Source organism: Falco peregrinus, chromosome 13 (genome assembly GCF_023634155.1).
Source record: "Falco peregrinus isolate bFalPer1 chromosome 13, bFalPer1.pri, whole genome shotgun sequence".
NCBI classification, from domain to species: domain Eukaryota; kingdom Metazoa; phylum Chordata; class Aves; order Falconiformes; family Falconidae; genus Falco; species Falco peregrinus.
In genome coordinates this window covers 15073863-15083664 of record NC_073733.1, presented here as the reverse complement: position 1 = coordinate 15083664, position 9802 = coordinate 15073863, and the positions used below count along the sequence as shown (strand labels likewise).

Genomic DNA, 9802 nt, shown 5'->3' with positions numbered 1-9802 from the left:
GAGAACTTCAGTTTGGAGAAGCACTAAGACAGGTTTCAGTGTATTCACCTCATCTCTGTATTAAGTGTTACTACATTTATTGGCAAAATGTGAAATAAGACAAGCCAACATACATACCACTAAAACTTTGCAAAGAAAATAATTTTATTCCAGTGTTAAGTCATAAAACAGCGTGATAAAAATCAGACCTTTAACAATTGCTAAACTTTGTGCAAACACATTAAGAACCTAGGTACTCTCCTATTCAGCTACAGACATTCAACTGAATGCAAGAACAGGTGGTTACGTTACTACATGCTTACTGTACGGAGTCATACTACAGGAGTCAGAGACCACGGGTTTTAAGAATGGTTACACTGCTAAAGGACTCACCTACCCAAGAACAAATACATTTCTCTATTCTGCGATTCAGACTACTTTGACAAGACTACTTCAGTATCAATTCTTCTCAATCTACAGTGGGAAGCCTAGCGAACCAAACAAGCGAGAAGATGGTGCCTGCATGAATATTTCGATATATCTTTCCGTTAGCTATCTGCCAGCAACAGAATACTGCTGATTAAGTTACACAGTTCATCAATAACTAACACACGGTGGGGAAAAAAGACAACTGTTCTCTGGAAACCAGTAATACAGATAGCCATTCTTAGGAGTTATAGTCATATATAGTTATGACGCACAGAGATTTTAGGTGCGGAAATACCATATGCAGTACAATAAAAAAAACTTCCTGAATGGACTGTGCTGCAAGAGAAAAAGGCTGTATTATACACACACGGATGAGTTTTTCCCCACGCTGTCCTACGAGGTAGGTATACATCCCACCCATTTCACCGGAAAAGAAGAGGCACCATAGGTTCAGCAACTTGTTGAAGTCATATCACAAACAGGACAAGTTCCAATTTCCCAATTAATTCACTAACCCTACCTACCCAGAATCATTTACAGAGTTGCATAGATTAAAGACCCTGTGTCAACAGGATAGAGCCACCAGTTACAAAATTGGGAGGAATTCCCATCACCTCTCCCCTCGGTCTCCCACATAAAATGAATGCCTTAAGGGAAGCGACATGTAAGTAAAAACATTTTTAATTCTGAGAAATCTGGATGGAGTTCTTTAAAATGAGATCTGGGCTGAGACTGCTGAAGGGAAAGCCGAGGTAACTGTGGCACAGGCATTTTTCTACCTCCCCTCCACAATGACAAGTTCACAATGACATCAGAGTGTTCCGACACCTCTACCATGTTGTCACTAGCCACGCGTGTTCATCTGAGCACACAGATGCTGAAGGCTCCTCTTTAGGAATGGAATCAAACTGACCCCTGGGGTTGCTCCATCCATTCCCTGTGGCGTAGCAACTAGTAGGTGTCCTCCAGACAAGAACAGCATGGGGTGGGGGCCCAAACTTTTTCAAAGCAACCATGCGACACTGTGCCAGGAACACCTTTCTTGAAGTAGAACACAAGTTTGTAAGAGGCATATCCACACCTCTGCACAGCTACTAAAATCCAAAACAGAACAACAGAACAAGCTCATGAAAGTTTACAGAACTTAAATATTTATTTTTAAACCATTTAACCCCCCCCAAAACACTGAAATAAGCTTCATCTATAAACAGATTTACAAGACTAACAACTACAGAAGCTAGAGGAACACTACAATTTGTTTCTGTGATGCAGTTATTTTGTAAAGCTTCAGATCAACTGTATTTACAACTTTTGCTGCTTTTACATTTATAAAAATATTTATTTAATCCATAACATTGTTTTCAAAAACTATTTCCAGACTTTTTTTCTCAGATATAAATTCTAATTGAATTTCAGTTATATAGCAGATGAAAGTTTTAAACAGAAACATTTTTTTAAAATTAAAACAAGGAGTTAAAAGTAATTTTTTTACAGTGTAGGCACCATTGAAAATAATTGTCCTTGGCATATCTAACCACCATCTCTCACAAGTGTCCTTTATATAAAAACGATGTAATGGCAACATTTGACTAAAAATGCAGTATTTACTTGCACACCATTACTTTTTCAATATTTGGCAGATATATTTCAGATTCTTTAAAATGACTTTTGTGCAAAAACAAAATGTGCAGGTCTGAACCATAAAATAAACACACCCAGCTTTTATCAAAAATAAATTTACACCAACAGTTCCACAACTAAGTATTGAAAAACAATCCCAGTTCAAAACTTCAGCATAATATACATACTGGGTTGAAAAAGGGAAAAAAAAACCCCAAAAGAGAAGATATTACCCAACTAGCAGTACCATAAATATATAACTGAAAGCAACTTTATAGTCTTACCTACTTCTTATGAAAAAAAAAAAAAAAAAAAAAAAAAAAATCACTCCGTACTGCACAGTACTACCTTTTTGTGAAAGAATATCTATAACTCCGTTATTTGCATATTAACTGGTAAATACATATTTAAAATACACTTTCAGAAAATTATAAACAAATTATGCTGATGTACTGTATTTAACGTACTTAAGAACAAAAATGTGTATAAATATCTTACAGGAGAAACAACACCACCACACAGAACGCTGGTGTTACACTTATACCTGCTTGTGAGGTATGTATCATGTGACGCTCGGCTTCTCTGGCTCCCTTCCACCCAGGCATGTATACTCAGAGGAAAAAAATTAAATTAAGTTAAACTGGACTTCAGGTTTTGTCCATTATTGCCAAAAGCCCCACCCCCTCAACTGTATTGCTCTAAATTTTCCTACCATGATGATATAAGATTGAATTACTACTTCAAAACCTGTTCTAAAAGGTAATACATATACTGTACATCAGGATACACCTGTTGCTACATATCACCTGCAAACTATTGACATATTGCTCTCAAATATATTTAATCATAGAGCTGCCTAAAATACTGTACCAATTTAGAATTATAATAGATACTGTTGCAGGTTTTTCAGGGCACGATAACTATATGCTGGTTGAAGCAGGTGCTACAGCAATACCCTTGCCACTACATTACATGTTTTGAATACGCTTGTGAGAAAGCTATTTTCTCTGAAGCTTGTTAGTGATTTACAAAAGTTTAACTCATGAATACAAAAGACCTGTACATCCCCATGTACAGGAACAAAATAGCATCAAAACATACTGTACTTGCACTTTCTATTAACTAAAGTAATGGTTATTTCTAAAAGCAAAACTGCACCTCAACATTTATCAGATTAAACAGGTGAAACTACAATATTAAAAGTTGTTCTTTACAAAATAATTTCCTGAAAATATAAAACCATGTGCACTGCCACAAAATAGTTGAGTAGGTTCTTTCAAATCCTCAATCACCATCAATATGTTGCAAAGATCCAAAAGGCACAAGGAGCTCATGAGCTAAGCACTGCCAAGCTTGAAGTAGTTTTGGTGGGTTTCACTGGGTCCATACGAAACAGCAGTCAATTATGTGAAGTTTCTTAGGATGAGTCATTAACAGAAAATCTATGGATAAAAAAATGCAAGTAAGAATTTTGTTAATTATATTGTTTCAGCTTGGCTAACAGCACATAACTGTTTGCATCATTAAACTCATATATGCCTTCATCTCAACAGTTTATAGGAATAAAACCCCATCAGAAGTGACATTCTAAAAAAAAAAAAAAAAAATCGCTACAAAGAGAAGTTAAACGATCGTCCTGCTCCCTTACTGGCTACAAATATGCTTACAACAAAATAGCAGGCTAAATTAAAGGAAGCAAGGTATAACAACTACAGTAAAATTGCAGCACTAGACCAAACAGATACAGTAATTGTTACCATTAGTTTTAGTCTCAAACAGAAGTGTTACTTCTAACTACCAAAGCTCAAAGTTTAAAAGCACGGGGCACAGAAGATATTTCACTTAACGCTAAAGCACTCAGATTTACCCAACATAGGCTGTTCAGTGTCAGCTAGCCTTGCCTGTGCATAAGTTCTTACTATAAAATTTTTCTTTTAATTTATTTTTTTTTTAAAACAATGAATACAAAAAAATTCCTGAACTTACTTCTGAAATTTCTCCATAAGTTTCTTCACCATTTTATCTGTGATCCCTGGACACGTTGCTTCTGCCACATTGATGCTTTTCTCAAGTTCCTCAATTGCTTTCTTTCTGCTAGCATTATTTGTGTCCTGCTGTTTGAGCTGGGTAGCAAACCAAAACAGATAAAACTTATAAAAGTTATCAGGCATTGGGTAATATTTTCCAAGAAGTTTTTTAAGTCAAAAGGCTTACCTCAGCAAACACAGGCGTGATTATCATAGTTAAACAACTCAGGGTTTTAACAAGATCCTGATCCTGAAAGTTAACAAATAAGGATTACATTAGCATATTCCTATACAACATATACAGTGAATTTAACACAGCACGTGATTTTGGAAGTTCAGTTAAATTCAACAAAGCACTTGAAATATGTTACAAAACCAATCAAGGCCCAATATATCAAACATTATGTGATATGGAAACAGATGCCTGATGACATATCTGAAACAATATCATATATCATCAGAAAAACAGTTCAGTTTTTCCTCTCTAACATTACACACGTCTTGAAAATTCACATCTCTATGAACAGATACTGATCTATTAGTATGCGGTGTATTTCGCACTGAAGGCTGACATGGACATAGGAAGTATCACTAACAAGCATCATCTCTTGAACTACAAAAATATAGTTACTTCTTATGAAAAGTGAGTAATTGCTAAGTTTACCACTATCTTCCTTAAACTGGCTTCAAAACCAGCACTTAGAAAGAACTCTTCAGACTGCACATACCGTCCCATTCTGTAGCTTCTTTGCATCTGGCTTCTTTCGAACTGTTGTAAAGCTCCACTCAGGATGAGAGTTATTTTCTTTGTTACTGGACTCCCTGAAGGAAAGGGATACGATGTACATAATACTAGCCACAACATAACACTCGGCAAGCATAGGTAACCCAAATACATTATAAATCTCTATGGATTAGTTCCACATTCCTTAAAATAAGGAAACTGGGTATCGAAGCATTAACTGAACTTTAAAGAAAAACAACTTGAAAGGCTGAATAAACTGAAATACCATCAAAGCAAAGAGAAGATGTTATCTACACATAAAGCCTACCTTCTCCCATGGCATCCCATTTAAAGTTACCTGATAGCCAGAAACGCAAGAGACTTACAGAATGTATGTTCCACAGGCATTGTACAAACTTCTTCACACACCTCACCCTTGCTCTGCAATGTTTCTAATTGTGATTCATTGGTTTTGGTACAACCACTAGCCTCAGACTAGGCAATACACAGAACTTAAACAGAACTGAAATTGAGTTCAGAGAGAGAAAGCTTAAAGAGATAATGAGCGCACAACTTATGTATTAGACTTTAGGGTCATAAAGGGGTTTTCTTGAAAGAAGCCAATGAAAAACATACGGAACAGAGACAGATGTACAGAAGAGGTGTTAATTACAAAGAGAAACTGCAACAAACCTACTTCAGTAACATTATTTAAAAAAGAAAAAAGAAAAGCCAAAAGGAGACTAAACTGAAAAGAAACTTACGAATCTGAACCATCGGAATCACTTTCATCACTACTATGTCCCTCTGCTTTCCATCTCTTAAACCTATCAATCAGTTCTGTCAGATATGAAGTCTTCTTGGCATTTTTCATAATGAATTTGTGCTTCAGAAGTTCTTTTGCAGTGGGACGCTGAAAGAAACACTTTAAATATTTAAAGTTATGCTAACATTTCATGATTTTAAATGTTAATAAGGGAGATTTAGTAAGACAACTGACTCCTAAAGCTAACTCATAAAGTATCAGGAAATTACTGAAACAGGAAGTCAAGAAAACCAGTAATCCACATTTACAAGCACTCTAAAAATATGATCAAGTCACACACAGACTATACTCCTTATCCTTCTATGCTAGAAGGTACACACCCAGGAAAATGACTAATCAAAATTGTCCAATGCAACGTTTCCTTGTAAGCAGAATTCAGACAGGCAGAAAAAGTTCTGCCGGAGGGGGAAAAAAAAAAAAGAAAGAAAGAAAAAAATAAATAAATAAAGATTCTCTCCTCTGTTAAAGTTTCTCTTCTGACATTATCCTAGGTTTGAGTGCATTTTAGGAAGCTGTCCCTGCCACCATAATTTCTTTCAGCATTCTCCCTCCTCCCTTCAGTATTTTAAACAAAAGACACCAGGATGGAGACACAGCTATTAAAAAGCACCACTACCGTTTACAGTGGAAAGTACACTCTCTAAAATTATTTCAACTATGACATGCTACACCAGCAAAATACTTCACAAGCATGAGAGAGTAGAAAACAAAACCAAAACGTCTATATATATACACACACACACATACATATATCTCTCTACTCACAAATGTTGGGTCCTTATTCAGACACGCATCAATGAATTCTTTAAAAGGTTTACTGAATTCTCCTAATAACGTCGGAGGATTGTTTTTCGGTATGAGAAACAGAACTCTCATCGGATGCATATCAGAGTTGGGAGGCTCCCCTTTGGCTAGTTCAATAGCAGTGATTCCCAATGACCAGATGTCAGCCTGAGAAGGGAAAAGTTACTTTTAGTTCAAAATTTAGTTCAAAATATTGTGACTAAGCATTTAATAACTGAAATCTTCACATATACTTCATCTATCTATAAAATTATTTTTGCTCTAAGTAGACAATGCACAAAGATTCCTTTCTAATACTTGAAGGCTATAATTCCCAAAGGCCTGGCTGACTTAGTCTTTAAAGACAAACATCTACAACATCACTTTTATTGCACACTTGCTGTTGCAACACTGTCAGCAAACGCACCTAAATGCACATGCTTTTGGAAAAACCTTCAGAAACATTAATCTCCCTCTGATTTTTTTCTACATAATGAATTACACATTGCCACTAATTTCCTATGCCCAATTCAGATTTTTGTCTGGGTAGAAAAACTGCATGCCGACGGTACTTTTTAAAACTGTAGATGCACTGAGGTATCCAACCTTTTTAGAAACCTCACTCTAAAGGAACAAAGCAGAAAGCTGAATGAAATCCAGCAGGTGATCATTTCTTTCCTAACAGCCTGCTTGACGAATTTAGCTAGAAGATGATCAACTAGTTAGACCTGAAATACCAAGTTCACAGTGTAAGTTTTTGAAGAATAATGAAGTGGTATTTATTTTAGCTAAAGGTAAGCATTATAAAAAAATCTGTCTGTCTACCAAAATACCTTATGAACTATAAAATTATTTCCCAATTTAGAGATTTTTCCCAAGTGAAATATACACTACTTGCATCTTCTTAGATGAGCTACAATAGCTATTAAGGTCACTAAAGATGCTTCACATTAAAAAGTGGCTGGCAATGGTTGACTACGCTTGGCACAGAAGTCACAAATCGAAGTTGCCCATAGAGTAAACAAGAGTTACAGTTTGCAACTCTCCAATATTCCTTTCCTATTCACAAGAACTAAAATACCTGCACTTAATATTGAAGAATTAAACTAGTTCACTGTTTATTACTGAAATATCATAACCAACAACTACATGTTGGAGCAAAATGTCTTGAAAGAAGAGATAGGGCTTGTAAATCTCTACCACTGCAAAGATGTATGAATTTATTTTTTATTTTCTGTCATTTTGAAGGAGGGACAGAAGGAGAAAGGTTAGAATTCAGTCCAGGTGCCAAAATACGCGTCAGTATTAGTCTAGAAATTGAAGTGTATCCTGTCCAAAACCCTTCTTCTGTCCTATCAAAGGCTTGCATCTTCTGTGCTTTCCCACCAGCCTTTTGGCATAGAAAGAAAAGGGAGAGGGCACTGCTCTCACAACATATTGAGGCGATATGGAAGGCAGAAGATTAGGTTGCTGGGAGAACATAAATGAGGGGTGATACAGCTGATTTATACACAGGGCAAGCAGAGACAAATTATTCTCAATTCAACCGGACTACACGCATTTTCAAAGCAGGGTAGAGCCCTTTTCCAAAATGCCCTGGGGAGCACGTTACAGTTGCACCACTGAAACCCTAAACATGAGAACTACAACATACGTCTTTCTTATCAGCAAGAACCCTTGTGACATGTACAAAAATGCCATCAAGTCTGAAGGATCTTGGGAAAGTCTCCTGAAGTGTGAATATCTTCAAGACATCTCAGATATTCAACAGTCTTTTCTTTATGTGCACATCACAAGAACAGTTACAGTTGAGAAAAAAATTGTATGAAAGTATTACTTTGCGTATACCAAGATTTTTAGATTTCTTGCTATCTAAAGTTGCATCCACAGGGTGTAGAAAACCCAATGCCAGCAAAATACACTGCCATTTCACTAGCCATACATAGGTCATCTTGTAGGTATACACACGGGAGAAGAGGGGACTGTTCCCTCTTATTGTCACTTCTAGCAGCAGTTCCCAACCATCAGAACAACATGGCAGAGGTCTGCTTTTCTACTGTTAGTTCACATAAGGAAGCTCTCCTTTGCAATCGGTCATCCATCAACAGCTCCCATGACAAAGAAATGTACAAGGTACTGTAATGCTACCACAGCTACCCATCAAGTAAATTTTTTTGCTCCTCAGGATCAGTCACCTGTGCTAAAACCTTCAGCATTACACAGGTCCTCAGAAATACCACTGAAGAAATTATATCCAGAGCTGTTTCTAAAAATCTGAGGAAAGAGTAACATTTCAGCCACCATCTTGGCTTTAAATAAGCTGATAAGTTTTGATGGCATTCTAATTTGTGAAAACTTTACCACTGTTTGAATTAAATGCAAAACATTGAATTGAAATTAAAAACAAACCAACCAACTAACTCACAACACTGAAAGCATCCAGGGAGTTTCTCTGAAAGAATCTTGACTAGAAAGTATCATTTTACTTAGTGATTTGCATGTGTCTTGCATGCGAGTACAGTGACATATAACTACTGTGTAAGAACAATTCAATTGTACCTTTAATTTTATTATTTGAAATCCACTTTTTTTTCTCCGTACTAATAGAGCTAAAACCACAAAAATCAAAGGCATTTCTGTTGGATCTGCAGATACACAGAAAAGGTATTCTACTTTCATACTTACTTTTGAATCATACGCTGACTGCTGAATAACTTCAGGTGCCATCCAAAATGGAGTTCCAACAAAGGTATTCCTCTTAATTTGCGTGTCTGTCAGCTGCCCAGCAACTCCAAAATCAGCAAGCTTAACATCACCTTGCTCTGATAACAAGACATTGGCAGCTGCCACAAGGGAAAAACATAGTATCTCAATTAGAATACTGCTCTTATGATTTTTAAAGGCTTTAACAAAGTAACATTTAAAATGTTATGCACCTTTTATATCCCTGTGAATTTTCTTCTCTGAGTGTAGGTAGTCAAGGCCTTTCAAGATTTCCTTTAGCATGGTAGCAATCTGGAACTCGTCAAACGGGCCAGCACGCAGCTTTAGAAAAAAGACACATTAAAATAATTTTAGTCTTGTATCTAATTTTTGCCTTGTTATTGATTTAATTAAATCTTAAACTTGAAAGATTTTTTTAAAGAACTAACAGAATTAACGGAATATTTAATAAAGTATGTCAACATTCTATCAGAAACAGGTGCCAATGGAATGATCATCTTTACATGTCCTCTATTGATAATACATTGAAAATGCTGGTACTTTTCTACTGCATACAGTATGCACTCCCCTCAGCACGCAACGCACGTGAAAAGCTTAACATAAAGTTATAGTTTCTTACAGACAGCAAACACTGCAGACTGAATTTTGCACTTTAGATTAAGCAAATGAAGAAATTCAGTTTATTTCGAA

General features: G+C 36.1%; 1 protein-coding gene across 2 annotated transcripts in view; it reads right to left on the bottom strand.

Annotated features, from left to right (window-relative positions):
• Positions 1-1538: 1538 nt before the first annotated feature.
• STK26 (serine/threonine kinase 26) overlaps positions 1539-9802 on the bottom strand; it is a 32228-nt gene continuing 23964 nt past the window's right edge. Inside the window, exons 5-12 of one of the 2 annotated variants that reach the window (XM_055817999.1) lie at positions 9325-9433; positions 9074-9231; positions 6371-6556; positions 5544-5704; positions 4784-4877; positions 4243-4305; positions 4015-4151; positions 1539-3470 (exon numbers count right to left, since the gene is read on the bottom strand). In XM_055817999.1, the coding sequence (XP_055673974.1) occupies positions 3446-3470; positions 4015-4151; positions 4243-4305; positions 4784-4877; positions 5544-5704; positions 6371-6556; positions 9074-9231; positions 9325-9433 (933 nt within the window). In that variant the 3' untranslated portion in view covers positions 1539-3445. The remainder of the gene's footprint in view (positions 3471-4014; positions 4152-4242; positions 4306-4783; positions 4878-5543; positions 5705-6370; positions 6557-9073; positions 9232-9324; positions 9434-9802) is intronic. The other variant, XM_055818000.1, reaches the window with a different exon arrangement.